The sequence below is a fragment of the Cygnus atratus genome, chromosome 5 (genome assembly GCF_013377495.2).
Source record: "Cygnus atratus isolate AKBS03 ecotype Queensland, Australia chromosome 5, CAtr_DNAZoo_HiC_assembly, whole genome shotgun sequence".
In the NCBI taxonomy this organism is placed as follows: domain Eukaryota; kingdom Metazoa; phylum Chordata; class Aves; order Anseriformes; family Anatidae; genus Cygnus; species Cygnus atratus.
This window is the reverse complement of record NC_066366.1, coordinates 29,034,002-29,057,838: the sequence shown is the minus strand read 5'-3', so window position 1 is coordinate 29,057,838 and position 23,837 is coordinate 29,034,002. Positions and strand designations below refer to the sequence as shown.

Below are 23,837 nucleotides of genomic sequence, written 5' to 3'. Positions count from 1 at the left end.
GTGAAGCGCTGTCCCAGGGATGAGAGTTAACTTGCTGAAGGTAGAAGCCACCCTTCAGTGCTCAACACATGCTTGCTATGCAGAACCTGTGGGCACTAAGTGCTGCCCAGCTAGGAAAGGAGCCCGCTCCACAGTTTCTAAACCACACAGGAATAAAGATCCATGCCTGCATATCTTGAAACCTGTCCCAGCAATTCTAACTCAACTGTCATTCAGACAGAGCTTGGACTCTTTCTACCATCCTGTTTGTCAGTCAGAGTTCTAGCCCTCCTAGAGCTGTAGCCAGACTAGCAGCAGAAAGAGGACAGTATTATTTTATGGCTACAGTACAACATTCTGGCAAAAAAGTGAAAACATTCGCATGATCCTAAACAATGCTTTAGACAAAGCTCTGATTAAATTCTAGTTCATTAGAGCATATTATAAGTTGTGTCACTCTCATAAGCAAATGAGGGAAAGGGACATTACATACAATTACCGTCAGATAGTTGCCTAACGCTGCAGGTTAAGAAAAACATGCTCCAAGAGGCAAAAGCTCTCTGTGAAACAGTTATTTCATATTAAAAGGATTATTAGACGTGTCTTACATCAAATTCCAGTAAGTGGCCAGTTTGGTTAGTGGAACATAGCATCCATTTTACAGATGAAAATTCAGGAAAGAATTCAAAGTCATCTTGACAAATGGTTTGAAAGCAGTACGATCAAAACTTACAAGTACAAAGCAAAATAACCAGGAAAGAGAAATCCAACGTGTGGAAAGGAAATTACTGGCAAGACAGCAACACTTGGAAGAAAAAAAATGGTCAGGAGTTTAGGTAGACTGCAAGGAAGTCTGCAACTTCATGACATTGCAAACAACAAAAGTCAAAACAGGTAAATCTAGTTGTGAGATGTAGTGACAAGGGCCCCATACATAAGGAACAGGCACTAACAACTCATGAGCTTTTAAATCAGAACCATGTCCACCTCTGGGCAATGCCCGCTGAGGGAGAGGTGGACCTTTTGGCAACAGTGCAGAAGAGAGCAAAGTGAACAGGCAGAGGTCTAGGAAACTTGATCTATGAGAAAATGCTGAAAGAATTCCATTTGTTTAGTCTAGGGATGACATTCAGTCTTCTGAGATTTAAAAGCTGTTATATAAAAAAAAATAGAGATGGTCATAGATCATTTTTTTTCTTCCCCAGGGGTAGTTCAAGTAGCAGTCAGCTTACTTGCAGAAAGGAGATTTAAGGTTTGATATAAAAAAGCCCTGGTGATAAACTGATCATTCAAAGAGGCGAAGGAATCCCTGTTGCCGTTTTAGGCACAGGTTGCACAGAGCTGCTGTTAGCTGGGTATAATCATGAGTTAAATCAAGGTGGAACAAACTGTGCGACCTCTTCAGGTCTTTTCCGCTCTTCTCACAGAGGATGGTAAGCTCCAGCAGATTCTACACGACCGAGGCATTCTCTTTACAAACACAGCCTGAAATCTTCAAGGGATTTGAGCAGGTTTAAGTTTCCAGACTTTGGGGTCTGATTTTCCTAAAGCATCTGGCTGCCATGTACCGTATGACAGCTGTAGCTGTGCAATACCCTCACGATGACAACAGCTTCCAGTCTGAGCAGGGACAGTTGGCATCAAAATGGAGGGAGCCCTGTTCAGTTCTTGACATCAGGACAGTTCCTCAGCAGTAGAAATGCTTTCAACCTTAGACACCACTCTTGTGAATTTGAGAGGAAGCTACCCAGAGTCTGTGGTTTTTCTTCTCTGACTCCTCTTTTCCATTCCACATAGTTTCTAAGCCCTGTTAGCTTGTGGTATACCTAGCTTTGAGATAAGCCACCTGTCTTCGAACACATTCATTCATTTTCCCTATACTTCTTTCTCTTTGCACTCTTTCCACACTAAGGAATGCTACTCAATAAAATGAGAAGCTATAGGTGTTTCCACTGGAGCCTTAACCTTACCGGGAAACTATTTTCACTTCCACACCTGTTTTTAACAGTACTTGGAACAACCAGCATGGCAGTTGTTGGAGAACTTGCTTACCTCTGCTGGCTGGACTATACGAGCACAGCACTTTTACAGTTTTGTAAGTGCATAAATATAGGGCACCAAAGAGAAGCTTTTGAAAACTGTCACAGGCAGGTAAGAAATACATCAGACCAGTCTACCTAATTACAGTAACATTCCTCTTTTGTGCTGGTGAGCAAAGCGGTGGAGAAAGAGACAAGTGTGTTGTCTGATGAGTCTTTTCATGTACTGACAGACCAGCTTTTTCCTGCAGCATTTAGCACTGGATGAGGAGACACAGGGAACTGTCTCTGACAGGAACACTAGCATATACTCTTGAACACTAGCTTGAACCAGCCTGTCTCTGGGCAAAATGTTCAGGCTTTGGAAACTCAGTGACCTAGTGTATGGGATTTGGACATAAGAGAAGCTGCAGCACATCAGGGCCTGTTATGCAGATAGCTGCAGCTATCAGGGCCTGTTCAATTAAATGAGACAGGAGTCTGATGATGCCAGCAGGATCACATACTTCCCTGCATTGCAACTGGTGAAACTGGAGAAATGCCTTTCCATTCACCCGGAGCGAGGGTAGCCGATTTAACACATCTTCCTTCCTCATGTGCTCCAGGAGATTGAGGGCTGCCTTGCAGTTTAAACACACAGACCCATCTCTTTGCCTGGCTCTTAGGGTAGGTCCTCTGCATGCCCTTCTTTCCTGAGTCTTCAGACACAACTCTTGGGATATTCTACCAGATTTTTTCCAGCTACTGTTTCAACAGACTGAAAAACATGCAGCTAAGACACCTTTGAACTGTACCACAAAATGTCCTTGCTGATCCCCACTGACCACTTTATTTTGGTAGCCTAGCATAATGCAAAATATGTGAGGACTGCAAAGAGAAAAAGAACACGAGGATGGCAGCTTTTACTCATGCCCTCCATGCAGAAATATGCACATAACTCTTACAACACAGCTCATAGCTCTGTTAAAATGAGGTTTTGAAAGTAATGAGGCCACAGCCAACATTTACCTCAGATATTCCATGATGTTCCTTCACAAGCTCTACTGATATTCCTGCAGAACCTTGCGCATTTCCCTTCTCCCCTTCATCTACTCATTCCCTCTCCAAGACCCACTGAAGTCTAGAGCCACTTCTCCACCCTAAGGTGACCACTAAAAGGAGGAAGCTTTCACAGGAGGGACAGGGTTTTCCAGTGGTTTGGAAACACAGCTCTGCTCCTTCATAGCCTTGTGCTCTATTAGGTGATATCCATGGCCTCCTTGGACAACGTCAGGGACAGCAGACACTTTTGGAGATACTGTTCTATGTACCACTAAACCTGTTTTTATTCAGATGGCTTCCTGCAAATCATTTGGGTCCTCAGTTCTATAATTGTCAAATGCCACCAGGACTTTTGGTTTTAGGAGAGGTCTAGTAGGGCTACACTGTTCCAGACGGAACCTAGAGTGGAGGTCCAACCATTACTTTTAAACCACTCCTCCTTATCCGTGGCACCTTAGAAATGCTATGATCTTTCTCTTGAAGTTGGCAGGAGCATTCTAAGAAAGGCAGGAAAGTGTGTCAATACGTATAGTCTATCTGCAGGCATCAACGTGTGCTCAAATGGATGTCTGAGGTGCAGATCCACGCACAAGCCTGTGCCAAATTGTGGTAGTATATACAGTGAGGAGCTCCTCACTGCTAAGGACACCAGCAAATCAATGCAATTCTTTCATATAAACCTTCCTCTGCTAAAAAGCAAAACAAACTTCACAAAGTTGACCTCTCCTCTCTCCATTTCTCCCTGTAGGCCCAGGTTGTGCCTGGTGCTGCAATCTCTTTCCTTTCCTTTCCCCCCCCAAATCTTTGTTGGTTTAACCTCAAATGCAATTGGTGGTGGGTTTTTTGTAGTTTTTTTTTTTTTCTTTTTACCCCAGCTTCTTACATCTTTGACACTTACTGCCCCCCTCCTACTCCTCCCTGCCCACTCTCCTTAACTGGCAGCTGCAGAGTAGCAGCCATGACTCCATGTCTAGAGTAATTTGTTTTCTTTCTTTGGGGGATAGGGAGGGGGGAGTGACTGAATTCTTTGGGAATGATTTATCACAGCACTCAGGGGGAGCTTCATTTATTTGCCTAGCTGCATATGGTTTAACACCTATGGTTGCATGCCGATTATTATACAATGTTATTTTTCCCACTTGTATACTTTGCACCTTTTCATAGACCAGATTAACTAGTCCTCAGTGGCACATTATTTATGGCTTTGTTTGCTGGCTGTCTGGGAAGGGTCCTGGTCCTAGATTGTTCCATTCTCCCTGCTTCTTCTGCATACTACCTTCTTCACCACACCTGTCACACTGAGGCTGTGAGAGAATCACACTTGGGCATGACCTGTATCAGACCTTCTCAGGACCTCCAGGAAGGAGGAAGAGGCTCCTGTCCCCCCCAGAGCAGTGGTCGAGGGGATTAGTTGAACCACAGATGGAGCAGCAGGATGTGAATGAGAGGGACAGAGAGAATAAGAGAGAAACAGCACTGCATTTTATGGGTTCCAAGGAAGCAGGAACTCAGCAGAGAAGAATAGAGATCTGCAGTGTAAATTAGATGGAATTAGTAAATTCATACTCAATGTGAGCTTCTCCTGAGATTGCTTCATTTCCACAACCTAAATTAAGATGAATTCCAAAACAAAACCAACCAACCAAACCAAATCAAAAACAAACAAACAAAAACTAGCCACTCACAAAAAGAAAGGGTGAGAGAAAAATCATCAAGGTTTGAAGATAAATAGTTCTGGCAGGTGGGACAGTGAAGTGACAGGTTTTAGTACAATAGTTCTGACAGATCAGAGGAGGACTATATGGGGAAGCACTGACTCAAGATGCAGGACAAGAGCCTGCAGACAGTAGGAAAGGCAAAAGCTTTCTGACTCATTGGTTCCCTTTTATGAACCCTTGTTCTAGACATCACTGACAATTTTTTTATTCTTCAGATATGGGGAAGTTCAAAAGACACTGTTCCCAGGTGTTAAGCCCAAAGCAGAGGAAGGTACTAAAACGTTCAGCAAGAAGGGCTGCAGTCTACATTAGGATGTCATGCCCATGCACCAAAATGCTCCAATTCCAGTGTCACTAAATCTTACTCGGATGTCACTAAACCATACTTGTGTCTGGCTAATTCCCCTTCTCAACCTACCTTCTGCTAAAGTGACATCAACTTGATTCTGCTACTCTCCTCCACTTGGTGGCCTGACCAACACTAACCAGCCCCAGATTTTTGGGGAAGAGCCTACAATCCTGTAACAGATATTTGGACAGTAATATTAACACAACTGGCACAGAGAGACAGACAGTCATTTTGGAACTAACACAATCAGTTTAGTAGAAGCAGAACCTAGGAGAAAAGCAGGAGGAGAAGCAGAAGCCCATGGTCTCACATGACTTTAAATAATGAGGTGGGGAGCGCCATGTGCCAAGACAGGACAGCTAAGGAATGAGGCTGAGAAGACAGGAAGGGATAAGCACAAGTGAGAAAATGCCCCCATTCAAAAACAGTGCTTTGCTTTTTGAGAGCCTCAATCTGAACCTACCTCCGGCTCCCTGGTCCCTGCACTGTTCCAAGTTTCCAAGGCACAGACTCCTTGTTAACGCATGGAATCCTAGAAAGACTCCATATGTCTAAGGAAACAAGTTTATTTTTCCTAGAAGCAACCACTATCCCTGTTCCTTAAAGCATGCAGAAAAGTGGTATCACTTCCTAGATGACTACTAGAGAGAGAGCGGTATTCTGGGGTGCTGTGTGGGTTTTCTCACTTTTTTTTTTTCCTCCTCTCCTGCAAGAGGGGAAAAAAATGAGGGAAAACAGACAAACCAGAAAACCCATGTCCTGGAAGTACATTTGATATAATTACATCCCACCTCACTGTGCAGATCTTTGGAGACAAACTGCACTGTCCTGCAAGTACAGAGGCTCCCCTTCAGGTAGGTGGGAGAGTGTGCTTCTGCTTCTTGCAGGGAACATGTGGCTTTCAAGCTCTTTTTCCCTTTGAGAAGCCCTAAAGTTTGGGCTCCAAGTAAACTCAGTTGAAAAAAAACCAACAAACATGAATACCACCATTCTCATTTACAGTTATAACCCTGTCCACGAAGAGCTCCTGACAGCAGGAAACTCTATCACTGGAAAGCTGTCACATCAGATGCCTTGGTGCTTGGGTGCCAGAGACGAACAGAATAGGCCACGTGAAGTTGGCTTGTATTCAACAAGCAGGATTTTGAAATAAACAGCTACTTTTCTTCACCACCACCCCCTTTTTTTTTAAACTAGGCACACACAAACCTGTCTTCAGCTGCTAACCTTAATATATTACTCATTCTTCCTTTCAAATAACGTCATGTTCAAAACCCCAGTGACTGCAGAATATTTACTTGAGGCTGCTACTGCTGGTTTCTCTAGAGCTGTTTATTTTTCCATGCATGAGCTCATTACATCACTCTGTGGTTTTCTTAAAGGTTGTCAGGGTACGCTGGATACAGGCTGGAATCTCTTGCTAACCAAAACCAAATCACTAAGTAGCACAAATGGATTTGGAGATAACCCAACTCTGAAAATGAGGAACAACCGTGAATTCTTCAGTGGAGATGGGGTGCTCCCGAACAGGCTGCCATTAGATTTATTTTCTTGGAAACGGAATTCATTATCAAGTGTTTCCCTAGAGGAAGAACTGTAAAAGAATAATCATTTGGACTGTTCCAGGCTGGAGTAGGCTGGCGAGAGGAGGTAGGAAAGCAGCAGCCTGAAACAGTAAAAGTAGTATGAAAAGGCAATTCCCTCCCAAACTGTTAGGAAATGGCCATTGCAAAGGTGTGGTCTGTATCTCTTCCTGCTCTGGTAGTGTTAAAAATAAATGACACATCACAAAGAAAAGTGCAAAATAAGAGGGTTAGTTTGGGGGATGCATGTGTACACACAGGTGTGCACGTTTGTAGAAGGTGGAAATCAAACTGAACAAACAAAAATGTCATCTTGCACAGCAAACAAATTATTTTGTGTTTATCTAGATCTTTCACTTACCCCTAAAAGAAAAACTTTTGGGTTTTTATGTTTCATAAAAAAACCAAAAGGCTTAGTTTGTAAGTGTAGAAAAACATCAACATTTCTGCTGCTCAACAGTACAGATGTTACAGCATGTTCACATTTTGGTTCCTGCCTTTGGCCAAGACAATTTTAACCTGCATCTCACCCCAATGAGAAAGATCTAGTCATTGTTCTTTAAGGTGGGCTGGGGTAACAGCACTAGCAATCCACTAGCAATGGTGTTTTACTTAGCATAGAAAAATTCACTAGGAAAACACCTGGAGACATACGGATTCTCAGTCAAATGCTCTAATCAACAGACTGGTCATTCTGATTTTCCTGATCCCTAGCTTAATTAATATTTACATATACTAAGCAAAACGTAAATGCGCCAGAAGAGAAGACTGTTTCAGGAGAACCATTCCTGCTCACCAGCACTAAATGGAAGGCAGAACACTCAGATTTCAAATGCAGCTCTTGTCAGATACAGACTACGTATGCAACGAGGATTGCAGGAAAAAGCAGGGGTGTCACCGGTTCTGCAAAGCTCAGCTATCTACTGGTTGGTTCACTCTGATGGGATGCAGGAAATTCTGACTCAGACTGCTCCCAGTAGTGAGAAAGGGTCCTATCCATCACTACTACCAAGATGGATACAACAAATTCTTCAAATCTTCCTGACTTGCTCACTCCTGTCAGGTACACAGCCACATTGATGTTACCAGATACAAGGCTCAGACACAGGACAAGGCCTGAAGCCTTGTTGTGCAGAGTCATTAACCATGCTGGAAGCACTGTGGCTTTGTGCGCTGCTCTTTGGGAGAGTTAAAAGTCTGAAGAGAGCATTCCAAGCTCCTCAATTCCTCTCCCTTGCTTCTTTTTCTTCAGTAGATACTCAGCAACACACCACAGGCAGCTAAAAATCTCTCTAAAATGTATGGTTATGTAGGTAACTTACTCAAAGGTTATTCTAAAAGCTTCCACTAAAGCACAATATTAACAGGAAAGAGAATGACAAGTTACAGAGCCTATTTGTCTCAATATAACAATTCTTACATTATCCTCACGGTTGATATAGTGATGGTGTTAGCTTTCCAAGATGTCAAATAGCAGTGCTGATTAGAGAGTAGCACACAAGCCTTTTGACAGTAGTTATCTACGGGACTTCTCTTCAGCTGCAGAGGACAGGGCTACGTAACCACCACATGGAGGAGAGAGATCAGGGTTAAATGTTTCAAGTATACAAACCTGAAAAAAGCACAGGCTTTCAAAAAACTCAATACTACTGAAAAAGAAGAATTAAAAGAGTTAGACTGGCTCTTACCAAAAAAAAGAAGAAAAAGAAGAAAAAAAAAAAGAGAGAGAGAGAGACCCATCCGGGGAAGCTTCCTGTGGAAAGAAGTAAAACCTTTAATGCCCTAAGGCTATATTACACTATATTAGAAAATACTGCTCTTTGTACAGTACAAACATTCTCTAGCCCTAAAGACAGCAGATTAGCTGACCTACTAGGTCTTTTCTCACCTCTAATTTCAGTCATCCCATGAAATTGCTGCAAGAGCATAGGAGGATGGATCAGTTTCAGGACAGTTAGCTGCAAGGTCATCAGCAATATAGCTGAGTAAACACCAAAGAAAACAAAACCCAACCTTATCCTAGGGAAACTTACCTTAACCCTTTCCAAAAAAAAAGAAAAAATCAGAAGTGTGCTAGGCATCGATATTTCAAGCTGCCAAGGGACAACAGCAATTAAAAATACCCCTTAAATATGCACGCCCATCCCATGACATGATCATCTGCATCCAAGAGATACTTGAAGACATTTGAAAAACCTGATTCTAAATGATAATTCTTCTCACCAGCTCTTAGTTGTTCCATCCCACCAACCCTACGTTGTCTTTTAACATGTATGACAAGGGCCTGGAATGAGAGGTACCAAACAGAGGGATTAGGCTTAGCTGGCTGAAAGAAAGACTAAAATAGCTCACACTTCCCATCAGCTACACTATAGACCCATTTTGATGAGGCAGCATTTCTTGATATCAATAACTACTGTAATAAACAGAGATGGCTCTGTATTTGTAAGGCCCAATGTGGAAACTTGAGTCTAAAACTGGCAACCCAGTCTCTTAATGAGATCCCACAGCAAATGAGTGTCTGTTAGGGCCACAAGAAAGGCTGAGTCAGTTGAACCACACATCTCCTTTTAGCATGCTGTAGAAACCACCTGTTACGGAATTCTTGAATTTTCCAGAAGATCATTTATTTTTGATTTGTAGCTTGCACCCACAACAATCTTGTTTGAATACGAGAAATGACATCATAACTAATTGGGAAAAAAAAGTGGAAAAAAGGTAAACCTCACAAAACGAACTCTCACAAACAGAACTCTACCTTACACAAGGCAGCTTCGTAAGGAAATGCTTGAACAACATGAAAGGCAGTCTACTTCTGCTCTGTTGGGCCAACAAAGGGTGGAGGACAGGCTCTTTAATGAAAGACCCTCCCAGTCCTAAGTCACTTTCTACCCTCCTAGAACCAGATTTGAGAGCTCTTATTTTCATCACAGCTGCCAGGTTTGCCACATAACAATGAAAGATGGTCTCTAAGATAGGCAGAACCCACCATTAACTAGGATATTCATATTGAACTGTCACCTTCAATTGCACCATGAATAAACTGGTTGCCCCAGTAGTTCGCAAATCACCCTGTGAACACCTGGTGTTCACAGACCACTCTGCTGCAAAAGCAGTCAGGAGTTGAGGCAGAGCAGACCTTCTAAAACTGGGGTCTGGGCAACACTGGATCTCCGGCTGCTAAGAGCTCCACACTGCAGTGAGACAACAACCTCACCTAACCTAGAGTTCACCCTGAAATGTGGAAGGGATCGGAAAAGTTAAAGGAATTGCTGAGTGCCACGAATGCTCTCAGGCTAATCCAGAAATACAAGGTGACCAGGTACTTCAAGCTAGTGTAATTTATCTGTTCTGGGGGCTGGAGTTATTCCCAACAGCTGTTCTAGCCATATATTGTTTTGTAAAATATACGCAATAAGAGCAGATGCTATTCAAACCTCAGAATAAACCCATGATTTCTTAAGGCAATTTTCTCTTTTGATGTCCATTCTACCTTTTCGTATTCTTCCACTTTAGTTAAAATATATCAGACAGAAACCTTTCTTACCCCTAATCCCCTACTTTCCTATTCAGATTGTTCAAGTTTCTTGTGATTTCTTTGACTTCACACAGTTACAGCCTCGTCTCCAACCTCAAGTTTTATATCCTCACTTCATATCTTGCTGCTCCCCCTGCTTCCCATTCATGTTCATATTTTCTTTGCTGTTATTTGCTTAGGTCTTCTCTCATCCACTCTACTACCCACAAAAATTCTCTCAACATTTACTTAAGCCCAGACATAAGTAACCTACTTTCTATTGTGAAATAAACCTATAATTTCTCTATCAAATATCAAAAAATATTCCCTGCAGAGAAGAACCATGAAGTTTCAAGAGAAGCCCCTCTGTATTTTCTCAAGTGCTTAGACCAAAACCACAGCAAAGATATCAGAGCCAAATGCATCTGTTTGCAAGTCCATGAAAGACTTGATGAACAGCAAATAGAATAAAGATGACAAGTGGCTGGGATGAATTATCACATGAATAAATTAGAGCTTCCCCAGTTCTGGTCTGTGGAAACAAACACCCTTCATCGCACATCTATTGTGGTCTTCTGGACACAAACAAGGATGCTATCTAAAATTCTTTTATAGCCCACACTTCAAATCCTGCAATGTAAATGCAGCAGGATAGGCTACAATGAAGAAAGAATGAAACAAGACGAGAGTGAGGGACTGCAACTTAGATTAAAAAAGCAACTTTTTTTTTTTGGATGGAATATTACCTGAATTCCTTACGCTGGAGCTGTTCAGTTTGGAATCTTTGATGACCAAATGCTTAATCCACAGGGTGGGTGCTGTGATCTCTGAAAGAGAAAAAATAACTGCCTTAAAGAAATTTGCTAGCAGCAGCTAGCAAATACACATGGTCCTTACTCATGAGGACAAGGTGTTGCCAACAGGTGCATGTCTTTGTAGAGATTGGCTCACCCCCCTGGTGAGTCTTCCAACCGCTTATGAGCCAGTGTTTGTAAACGTGCCATGAGGTTATCTTATCATTATCTTCCCCTTCCAGAGAGTGCCTCTCTATTGGCAAAACATTATTTTCTCCCCCCATTTCCCACTTCTTAGCCAAATTCTAAAGTGTAAAGCCTTTCTCATCAAGACTTACAGAACTCAATGGCTATGTTACGTGCTATGGTAAGTACTGCTTTCCACCAAAGTATGTATGAAATCCAGATTAAAAAAAGTTAATCCAGACCGTAAATATTGTTTTAACAACCCAAGCATAGCTAATCACAGGTTTTTCAGTTCCTTAAAACAAGCAACAGCAAAACCCAAAATAAACAAACAAAGAAATAAGGGCATTTCTGGAAAGATTTAAAGGGAAATCTGTTAAAGAAATAAGTTCTGGTTAAAAAAGCACTTCTAATGCACTATCACCAAGATATACAAACACAATTTTGTGAAAAATGTACTTAAGAGTTCCTCCTCTGAAGTGTTACACTCAACTTCAAAACACAGCAGAACCTGCCTTAAGAAACTCCTTATGGTAATGACACATCAGCATTTAGCCGCACCTTGAGTACTGTGTTCAGTTTTGGGCCCCTCGCTACAAGAAGGACATGGAGGTGCTCGAGAGAGTCCAGAGAAGGGCAACGAAGCTGGTGAGGGGTCTGGAGAACAAGTCTTACGAGGAGCGGCTGAGGGAGCTGGGCTTGTTCAGCCTGGAGAAGAGGAGGCTCAGGGGCGACCTCATTGCTCTCTATAGGTACCTTAAAGGAGGCTGTAGAGAGGTGGGGGTTGGTCTATTCTCCCATGTGCCTGGTGACAGGACAAGGGGGAATGGGCTAAAGTTGCGCCAGGGGAGGTTTAGGTTGGATCTTAGGAAGAACTTCTTTACTGAAAGGGTTGTTAGGCATTGGAATGGGCTGCCCAGGGAGGTGGTTGAGTCGCCATCCCTGGAGGTCTTTAAAAGACGTTTAGATGTAGAGCTTAGTGATATGGTTTAGTGGAGGACTTGTTAGTGTTAGGGCAGAGGTTGGACTAGATGATCTTGGAGGTCTCTTCCAACCTAGACGATTCTGTGAATAGAACTGAGCAAAGCAGTACTTGATACCATGGGCTTGAGCTCCTAAAGTGACATTTTCAGAATTGATATTTTTCAGCTGAAAAAATTCCAGTTTCTACAAGAGCGTACTTTACATGTTAGATCCTGGAGCTGGCTTAAGAAGTTCATCTAAGAAGTTTTTAGAAGAGTTTTCCTGCTCCTTTGTTGACATTTACATGGATCTGCTCTGCAACGGAGAAGCTGGCTGACTACAAGAGAAACTAATTACACATTAAAAGTGTACAAAGAAAAAGTGAAGGGTATTTTTCACTTCTTAAATGTTTTCAGCTACATTGATCATAAGCCTTATTGTAATCATGCTCAGGGCATTTTTTTCGTATGAAGATAGAGGTTGAACACCGATAGATATCCCAGCAGTAGTAAAATTCTACTTAACAAAGATTGCCTTATCTTCAAGTTTCACTATACTATTTTATTACCAGTCATATAAAAATACATACATGCATAAAATACATATACCTACGTACTTTGGGCTTTTTCTTGGGATAGCTTTATCAAATTAAACATCATGTGAGGGGTAGGAAGGGGAGAAGCACAAAAACAGAAAAGGCCACGAAGCAAAGTGCTAGATGCAAACTGCCAAATCTGGAATGAAATTTAGCTCTGACTCTGCACTGTATGGACTGAGTACATCTACAGCTGGAAAGGAACGGATAACTGCATTCAGTGGATGTCAGAGAATGGGTCAGGGCCTCTAGATACACAGTAGCGCATATCTTTAAGTGAGAGTGGAAGTTACAGAACAAGCAATCTCCAGAAAAGAAAAAGGAAAAGAAGAAAAGGAAGTGAACCCCTTTGGGATCTACTGTAAAAATGTATTTGCAATCCAGTTAACCAGGATATTTTTCAGAATACAGAGAAGCAATCTAGATTAATTACTCCTCTGAATAACAGATCTGTGGAAAGAGAAGATTTCCACTGTGTCACAAGGTAAAGTTTACCAAAACGAGAAGATGTTCAGATAAATTGTTATTTAGGAAATGAATACAACTTGCATGTTGAAACTAAATAGAGGGTGGTGGATGCAAAGAAAACAGAGCCTAGAAGTACAAGAGGGAATAAAACTGGTATACGTAGTTGGGTTGTTTTTTGTTTTGTTTTATTATTATTTCTTATTTTACTTATAACTATAGCAAGGAGCAGTAAAATGCATCAGTCCCTTATTGCTTGAAGGTAGGCATCCAAAAACAAAGCGTGAAAAAAAAAAAATCCATATTTTTATTGACCATTCATCTTTTGTTATTGAGTCCATCCTGGTTGCCTGACTTTGAATACGCAGATTTTCAGGAACCCAACAGATATCTCAAGCCAATTGGAACTGAATGAAATTCAGACATTGACTCCTCTGAACATCTATGAAAAATCCAGACTTGATAGTTGAATGGGTAACTGTTCTTTCTACCCTTTTCTGTCACCTGACATCTGCATCTGACACAAAGTACAAGCCATTCCTCAGGACGACCTTCTCCAATGAAGTAGATTTCCGATGAAGCAGATTTCCAATGAAGCATCATGATGTGGTTGCTCAGAGTCAAAGGACTGTTCAGGATAGCATCCTGAGATCTCTAGTTCAACCTTCTGCTCAAGACAGTGTCACCTGTGTGATCAGACCACACTGCTCAAAGCCAGCTCAGAAAGAAAGGACATATCACCACTTCTCTGGGCACCCTGTAACCTGTTCCACTGCCTAACCATCATCATGGTGTAAAAGTTTTCCCTTATATCCAATCCAAACATGTTTCAATTTTTGACAGTTGTCTCATCTTCCCAACATGCATTACTGTGCAGAGCCTGGCGCCATCTTCTTGATAACTTCCTTGTAGGTATTGGAAGGCCACTACAAGGTCAGCTTTAAGCCTTCTCTTCTGTAGGCTTCTCTCTTCTCTTCTTACACCTGATGTACTCAATTTAACAAATCAATGCAAATATTTTTCATAGAAGATGGGACAAAGTGTTCTTAGATTTTATCTATTACCATAAGGACCAGAAAGGGTCTGTACTCTGCAGCATTTCTCAAGAGCTTTGCCCAGTTCTATTTGAATGACCAAAATGTTGAGTTGCTCCTTGAAGAATCTTCTGAACAGGCTGTATTAACCAGATTTTAACCAGATTAGCTACCTTCTGCATTTTACTTGTCAATTCTCTCCTTCAAATATCAATGAGCACTCTCAGGAGAAAATTTAAAGGCTAGAAGCATGCTGTGATTACAAACAGTGATTTAATACATTGGCTTGCTGCCTGGAGGAACTTCCTTTCGATATAATCAAGGTAGTCAACCAGACTTTAGTCTTCTGTTTTTCAGAGAATGCTTTTTATTGTGAAGACTGTTTTGTTTCAGAAAGCTCATAATAAGATTCTTACCTGTGATCACTAGTAGTGACAGGACTACAGCACCTTGCTATTAAGTAAGTTTATTTTAGCATTAACAAAAAAACACCCCATCATCTGTTTTTACAAGAAGACAGGAGGCATCAACACCACCACCTACTGTTGCTCAGTAGTTTCCGTTTCTGCCTTTAAAGTGTCAAGTACAGCAGTTCAGTATGAAAGTGCACAGGTTTTCCCCCACTCCCTCAAGGCCCGTAACTCCAAAGGGGTCACAGAGTGGTACAGACCTATTCAGCCTGTAGCTCTACTGTAATGGTTGTGGGTTTCAATCTTTTTTTTTTTTTTTTTTTTTTTTAAAAATAAACTCCACTTCCAAGCAACGTGCAAAACCTAAGCAGCTGCTAACAGGCCCACTCACTACCTGAGGACCGGGACTCATGCTGGTACATATTGCTGTTTCTACATTTGAAAGGATTGAACCCTCTGCGTGGACAGCCATTTTATCCTTGTTTCAAGGCTGCCAGTGGATTGAAGTCTGGTATTCCCTCTCCAAAATACAATCACAAAACTAGCCCATTTGTGAAGGGAGCTGCCTTGGTGGGCCATGTATTAAGTAGGCCCAGGACACTGACTTCATTTGCTTAAATAGCATGTGCGTCAATGAAAGTAATTACTAAATAAAGAAACCTCCCAGCAATTTTCATCTAAGTCAACATTCACAAGCTGTGGTTTAGCACTGCCCTCCCTGTAGTGAAGCTGTAAGGCACAGCAGAAGTTATGACACTCCTGGTATTGAGAGGGTGGAGATTGAGAGGGTAAGGATAGTCCAAAGGAAGTTCCCGTTTCTGGCTTGATACACGTTTTTTAGCTATGACACCTTTTCCTCCGAGGTTATCCCAGGAATCTGTTCAACTGGTGTTATTGTTGGATTCCAGGGATGAGGGGAGGATGTAAAAGGATTAGGGAAAATGCCTGAGGTCCCAAGAGCACTGAGAAATTTGGATAACTTATGAGATTCACAGGCTTTTCTGCTTTGCCGGATTAAGAAATTGTTTAAGCCATAAACCCTAGAGAAAAGAGAGACGGAAGTAGTTTTTTTTTTTACCTTTTTTTTTTTTTTTTTTTTTAAAAGGATGCTCTTACCTTCTCCATCGAAAATAGGCTGGGTTTCCATGGTAGGCGTTGGCTTCGACCCGTCATCTGAATTGAGAGTTAAAAAGAATCGAAAAGAAACTACCATTATTGAGGTAAATACTATCTACTCTCCAGTACTGTTGAATGATTGGGATTTGTACATGACCCGGCCAAGTCCAGAAGAAAGAGAAGACAGACAGAACGAAAACAAATTTCAGAGTTTACACTATCAGCAGTAACATTTTAGATAGCAAGCATGCACTGACTAGTCTTAGACTCAAAAGGAGCCTCATCCCCTCCCCTCTCCCTCCACAAATGACCAGCACGAATCACCTGGTAGTCTCCACTTGCTGTACTGATCAGGCAATCACCTTTTGCTTTAGGTGGCTACATCCCACACAGGTCATTCCTTGGGACAGCAGAGGTCTGGGGACTGCTGCCCTGCTGTGTCTCTCTCATTATTTTTATTCAAAAGAAAAACTCCTCTTCCGAAACTTACCTGTGCAGAACCTGGCACCAACTTTCACTGCAGAGCTGTTAGAAAGGGATGGTCAATAGCAAATCTTTGTTCTTACAATATCTGCATCAAGGTGTTCTCTAATTGCAATGCTGTGACAATGCCTTCTAATGAAAATATTGTGGAAAAAGAACTTCTCTTAGATTAGCTTTTTCATGCGCAAGAGTGCCGCACATCTTCTGACCACTACTCTTTTATAGTTAAACTCTTCAACCAAAATAGATTCTGTGGGAAATATAAATCTCGAAATGTAGAGGTAGACCACAGGGAAAAGCGTTCAGCCTACACTCTGGCTCATTGTACCTATATATCACATCTACAGACCCAGCCTGGATTCAGGTTAGGTCTAAGCTTCCTCAATGCTCGGAGGGATCCAGATTTCAAGCTCCAGCCTGGATCATCATTACACAGCACTGGAACAATGGCAGAGCATTAAGCGAGGCAAAATGTTCTTTTTTCTCTTTTTTTTTTTTTTCTTTTCGTTCTTTTGTAATCTAGTGGCTTTAAAAAACACAGTTTCTAACAATTATTTCTGCATGTATTAGGGGCAAAGATGACACTACACATTAGGAAAGCGGGCAATAACCTACAACGGAGAACTGCCAGGCACAGTGAAAATCAGTTGGAAAGGAGCCTATACCAGAAAAACCACCACCTCCAAGACTGTATCAGATGCACATGGCAGAAGGCATTTGGAGGAATGGTACAGGGGACAGCCCCTCCCAGAAGCAGCAGTAACTGCCCCCAGCCTTCCCTTTGTTCTGATTACACCAAAGAATGAAGAAGACCACTGGAAGGCGATGGATGGGCACAGATGGAAAACAGGCATGTAGACTATTTTCCCATCAAAACCTGCATTTGCAGTCATATGAAGTGAGCAGAAGACTGAACACCTCTTCCTCACAGCATGAGTTTGATGCATTTCCACATAAAGCCATCTAATTCACAGAATGCTAAAATATGCTGCTAATTCTACTTCAACCTCAGAGATCCACTGAAGAAACAAGCACGAGAACCTTTAAGTTATTTCCCCTCTTGTTCAATGTATTTGGTTTTATGCTTAGTTGTAAGCACAACAAAAAATATTTGGAAGAAAAAAAATACTTACCATTTCTCAGTCAACTCTTGTTTTGAGTTTTCCTGTTCTTGGGTACTATCAGTAACATAGATAAGCAGTATTTTTTATTCAGAGTTAGAGTATGTGATCTCTTGGAAAAATTCCCTGAATTTTCATCAATTTACAGAAAAGAAGATTTCACCCTTTAAAGGAACCTTTGGATAAAAGTAAATAGTTGATCTTCACATTTTTTGGGGTCTAAACCTGCTCTGCTTCTACAAGATCCCAGAAGCCACAGCAATTCTTTTATATTTTATTATTATTATTTAGGATAACATTTCACTCTGTAATGAAACAGTGAGCAATATGTAATCACAGAATGGTTTGGGTTGGAAGGGACCTTAAAGATCACCCAGTTCCAACCCCCCTGCCATGGGCAGGGACACCTCCCACCAGACCAGGTTGCCCAAAGCCCCATCCAGCCTGGCCTTGAACACCTCCAGGGATGGGGCATCCACAGCTTCTCTGGGCAGCCTGCTCCAGTGCCTCACCACCCCCTGAGTGAAGAATTTCTTCCTAATGCCTAATCTAAATCTACACTCTTTTAAAGTTATTACTCTTTCTCCTATTGAATGATAGGGTTTACAGATTGAGAAACCAAGCCCAAAACCAAAAGATACTCAGAGCAACTGCAAAGGTAAATAATTCATAAGTTACATAACATAAGAATAGACCCTGCATAAAAAATTACTAGTAGTATAATAAGTTTATTCCTATTGTTCTCATGAATGCTTCTACAGCAAGTAATTGCAGAACTGCTTTTCAGATATTAAAGAGCAACACAGGAGCCAACAATGGAGAAAAATTAAAACTGGATATGAGCCACAGCACTTTTTATCCAAACCCTTATGTGAACTTTAGCAGATCTCAGGACTATTCAGGTTCAGGGGATTTCTTTAGGGCTCATCTCTATCTACCTCTGTGTGTGTATAATGGGGAAATACACAGAGAATAGGAATTTTGTACTTTTTTTTTTTTTGTATAAAGTTAGCCATTAAACTATTGAAAGGTATTAAACAGTGACAGAACAAATGCAGCAAACAGACAAAAGTACCAAACTAGCCTTTGAACTATGCTTTTATGATCATCTCACTAGGCTTTAAGAACTACACAATCGTTTTCTGACTTAGTTACTAGAGCCAAATTGTCACTAAATCCATTATTGTAGCAGCACCCAGTACAGCGTTGAGGGTTTTGCAAATAGAGGGAAGAATAATCACTCCCCTGTAGTTCAAACAAGCAAAGTTCTTTCATCACACATATAACAAAAAATGCAATAGACAAGAACCCTGTAATTATATTGTTCATATTTCAAAAATCAAAAGCCAGGGATATTTCTGATTTTTTTTCCAAAGGTCATGAAATAGTGACATAAAAGACAAAAATTACACTTTATTAGAAACATCCTGCTAACTTCCCAGCTGCCAGCTTCTTACTCCAAGACTAGCAACTCTGTTTCTTAAACTGGAGAACTCTCAGTAGGACTTAGTCCTTCAAATTAGTTTATGACAAAAATTTTCACTGCCTTTCCCTTTGGGCAGAAGAAGAACCCTAATTCTTGTCTACTCTCATAGGATTTTTCTTCTTGCTCAATACACCGGTCAAAACACTGGACATTAGTTTCGCTGACCTACTTACTCCTGGTAAACAAGAAACAAGTTCTGTTTTGCATACCTAAAAATTCTGAACAAACTTTTTGTATTCCTTAAGGAAACATTTGAACAAATAACAACAACAAAAAGCTATTTCAGAGCCCTACAATCCCTTGTGATATCATGCAAGATGAACAGGATATTGTTACTTTGGGGACAGAGGTCAGAAAGTGTGTTCATTGACTATAATCTATTCCTTTCTTCAGAAAACTCTCAAATTCCACACTTTTAAAAAAAGAGATGTGGAACTGCAATAGTTGCTGATGCAGAGCGTGTCAAAAACAGAAGGAACAATGAGGTCAACTAAGTGCTTCCTAATCCCTCTAGACGGCAACGCTTCCAGATGAGGAACGTGGTACTGTAGAACCAAAGAATTTTCCTTGGCTGTAGAATATTCTCAGAGCATTGAAGAGAAGTGTATTGGCATGGTTTTCTTCCACATTTTACAACCCAGCACAAATATCCACTTCCTTTTTCCAAGACAATCACTGAATACAGACAACATCATTCAACATAACATCTCTTACAGCATGAGGTTTGAAAGCCACATAGAACTTTTCCTGTAGGCCTCCATTTTCCTGGGTTAGACCTACAAAAGTTGAACTGAAAGTTCTTCTGACCCAAGTGGTATCAAACCAAAAACTGTTTTGGTTTGGTTTGGTTTTTAATCTTATCTCTGGCAAGAGCAAAACACGCAGGTCCAACAACCCTCCCTAAGCCATTTTCACAGTAAGATACCATGGCTAAAAGACAGAAAACCACTTGCACTACTACTGTCAGAAGCTCATAAGCTTAAGAACTGCTTTCTCTGTGTTAGCCTGACAATAACTGAAAACAGTGACAACTGCCTGCATGTCCAGATCTATTGCTTGTGGTGAGCAGGAGCTCTTTATGGTCTCACTAACATGAGGATTCTTCTCTCCCTTACCCTTGTTCTTGCAGAACACCTAGCAAACATCCACATCTGGAACGACTGCAGTGTACACTAGGGTTGAGGAGATTCAGTTCACATAAAAGATGACTATTAAATGATCTTTATACTCTGCACTGCAGGCACTGAGGCCATAAGCAATTTAAGTCAGGGGAAAACTGAACTCCCTGACGTAGAAAAGGCATAAAGTACTACAGAAAAGTGTGAAGTAACTGCCTGCTGCTCTGGTTCACTGTTCTTGCCAGAAGCATCAACTAATGGAAGCTGGAGAAAGCAGAAAAGATTATTAACGATCTCCTATATCACATCCCTTACCCAGGAACATACACCCAATGCAAAAATCTTCTGTATATTTGCATAATCATGTTAAAAGATTAACATCTATACGTTTTCTAAGCAACCTCTGCCTTCAGTATACCATTTTTGTGTTCCCACTGGCATCCATGAGATGCTCTGCAGACGTTTCTACCATTTTAAAGAGTGCTAGAGTGTTTACAGGGTCAACTACATAGGCCTTGTACCAAATCTAGTCTTTGTAAGTATACAGCTTGAACATCAAGGGTATTAAGAGTATGACAACTCTAAGCGTGTAGCTCTGCCCTGGGAGGAGGCAGCCTTTTTCCAGTCTCAAGTGATTCCTTCACAAACCATTATCCATTTTGATGAGCCGTTACAGGCCATAGCTGAGGGTAAACAGGCAACTTAGAGCAGATAGCCATGACAGTGAATGAATTCCTACCTTGCCCTGTCCCCAGGCTGCAAAGCCCACCTTTTGTGAGTCTGTTGAACCAACAGGAAGGGAGAAAAGCCCTCCCAGGTCTGAGCACTCCTGAGAGAATTAAGTCATATATACACCTTTGTGTGGTTTTACTTAACTGTAGTAGGTTGCAAAAAATAACTGCCAGTTCAACTCCAGTTCCCTATATCTGGGCAGTTCCTGACTCTCAAAGATGCACTTTCACAACTTCATCATTTCCATATATTACCCCCAGGCTTGGGGGCATTGGATTAAGTAGTGAAAAAAGACGACAAAAAACTGTGTTTGCACTACATGGGGGTCTTGTACAAAAATACACATCCCTTCAAGTACTGTAGGTGTGGAACAAATTGTTGCCTTAATCAGTCCTTCCCTACATCAAATGAAGCAGTTACAGCAAGTTGTAATTAACCCAATAGCCAATGCAACTTTCATGCACAAACATATTGCCAATATAAAAGCAGAAAGTTAGCACTTCTGCCAAAAAATGTGAAATTCTTATGATCCAGCCAGATCAAGATAATTTCTTGCCAAGCAGCTGAAATGCAAATGCACCAGTGCAAAGAGACTTCCCTGCCAGGTTTTCACACCCCTTTCCACTTCTATGCATGGAGATCCTACAGCTGTTAAGAAAAAAAAAAAACAGCTTTCAAAACCAAATTAGCAAAAGTGAGAACTCACTCTTTATTGTCTTCATTTTAAGAGGGGAGCTACAATGTGCTCCCTTCAGATATAATCCATAAACACTTAAGACAGACCAAAATACAGGAAAGTTTTGATTAAAAAGGTGAAAACGTGCCCAAGCTTTGAACGGGTAAGAGCTTAAGGAGCTCTAACTACACAGACTGACTTACACGGCAGTCATTTTTCCCTTCCTACATCAACTACTCTGTATGCTGTACAAACGCAGGCAGTGATTACTGCAACGGTGCACTGTAGGCATCACCCAGATAGCACAAGCAGCCTTCCAGTGCGCCTTCTGGAAGGCATTAGTTCCCCCCACATCCCCGGCTCCCTCCTCACATCTCCCTTGCAGGTGCGTCAACATGAAAAAAGCCCCTTGAGCCCCGAGGACTTTGTGGTCCAGCACAGTCAGTGCGTTTGTATGGCAGCACCATTCTTCGCCCTGCGAGAAATCCTGTCCCACGCACAGACAGCTGGAAGTCCCTCTGACCTCCGTGACACAACTCAAAGCCTCCTCTGTTTGGCTTTTTGATTCCTGATTGACATATTCACTGCCAGGCGGAGATAAATGCTGCTGAGGGGACAATGTTGATCCGCTCCGACTGTTCTTGTGAAGGACTTTTTCAGAATAATAAACAAAAAAACATCGGTGCAGTTAAGTGCCTGAATAGAGCTGGAGATAGACAGAGAGGGGCTGGAGGGCTTTACAGAGGCTGGCAAGTCGATTGAAGAGTTAATTGTCCGGGTGTACAATGAGTTTATTCTGCCTGCAAACAAAGAGCTCTCTCTTCCTGCTCCTGGTCCTTCAAAAGCAAACGTGTCAAAAGGGCCTGGAGCGGCACTCTGTATTAATAGCAATGCTCTGGTATCTGGGATGCAGGGGCTTTAACATTTTTGAATCCCAGGATTCAGACAGTATCTCCGTAAAATCCAGCATCCTCATTTGCTGCCTGACTTCTCAAACTGCTTCTACAGCAATTAGCCAAAATAAACGTGCCCTCTAACTTCTTCAAATTCTTTATAGCTTTCAGCAATTGGCTCCCTTGGAAAAATAAAGGCACAGCAAGATATTACCCTTCAGACACGATGCTGTAGACACCTTCCCCAAAGTGAGATCCAGTTTTATGTTATTCCAATTATGTATCATTTAACGGGAGTCAGTTTAAACAAAGCAAGTATCCCTAGATGTCTCATACTTGGGAGGACCCAGAATCCCAGTCCACATCTGGATCTGCATTTCAGAGCTGGCCCTATAATAGGTCAAACCAACACAATGTCCAAACACACCCCCTGCCTCTGGGAAAGTTCAGATCCAGATTCAGATTTGAACTCTGCAGGTTGAACCAAGCCCTATGGTAATTACCACTTAAATACCTGACTCATAAGTTATGCAAACCTTTCTGGGGAGGAAAAAAAAAATCTTCCTAATACTGCTGCATGGGGAGCAATGCAGCTGAAAAATAAGCTATTATACTTTATTTTGATGACAGAACTCTTAGGGATTTTGATGCCAATGCAGAGAAAGACAAATGTTATTCTAGGAACAAGTGGCATTCATAAGTGCTCAGATAAGGTGAGCTGGTTGTGAACTTTCTGGTTCTGTTAAGTTTGCTTCAGTACTTCTGAAAATTTGCTGTTTTAACCAGTTTCAAAAATGTAGCATTCTAAATCATATTTTTCCTCAGGTATATGGGCATGCTACCAAGCAAAAGACAAAGCAAGAACCTGAAAATAATTAAAGCGAGTATTTAGAGCACTGATCTAATTCAGAGAGCAAGGTGTGGGTCTCCCTTGCCCAAGCAAAGATCCCAACTACAGTGCTATCAATTCATTTGGTAGAAAAGCAGGGTGTCTCAAGTTTGTGTGATCTGTTTTAATGTAATCTGTGAGCAATACAATAAATGGAGATTTCAAAACCTTGAAGCCAGAGAAACAGGATTTCCTTTTTTTTTTCCCAACAAATTTTTGTTCAAACTGAACAGTAAACCCCAGTCTTATTCAATTTTGTAGGCTTGGAGTTTTGGACAAGCAGCATCTCTTCAGCAGCCCAAATACAGAACTAATTCAGAAACAGAAACTTGCACCCATTCTGCTATTTTGAACTTAACTAGAATTTTCAGTTCACTTTTGAGCCAAAAATCCAACCCTGAGGTCTTTTCTATCAAAGCATGCCCATAAGAGATGGACAGAGAAGCAAACAAGCAGATTTCAGTTTGGTTCGTAGTGATGAATTTCTAAGGTCAAATGCAAAGCAGTCAGTCTCAGGGAGGAAGACCTGTCATTGCACATGGGCTTACCTTATGTAGTTTTACAATTTTTAGACTCCATGGCCAAATTCCTATCAAAAATGCGAAATGGAAGGAATGGGAAAATAAATCCCAAAAGGCAGATTTGAACCT

The 23,837-nt window shown here is 41.4% G+C and overlaps 1 protein-coding gene across 6 annotated transcripts in view; it reads right to left on the bottom strand.

Moving 5' to 3' along the window:
• Positions 1–23,837, bottom strand: part of SMOC1 (SPARC related modular calcium binding 1) — a 127,975-nt gene that overhangs the window by 32,713 nt on the left and 71,425 nt on the right. For 4 of the 6 annotated variants that reach the window (XM_035539743.2, XM_035539738.2, XM_035539737.2 and 1 more), the window contains exons 6-7: positions 15,790–15,846; positions 10,973–11,053 (exon numbers count right to left, since the gene is read on the bottom strand). In XM_035539743.2, coding sequence (XP_035395636.1) covers positions 10,973–11,053; positions 15,790–15,846 — 138 coding nt within the window. Of the gene's footprint in view, positions 1–10,972; positions 11,054–15,789; positions 15,880–23,837 lie in introns of all 6 variants that reach the window. The other 2 variants (XM_035539739.2, XM_035539735.2) reach the window with 1 other exon arrangement.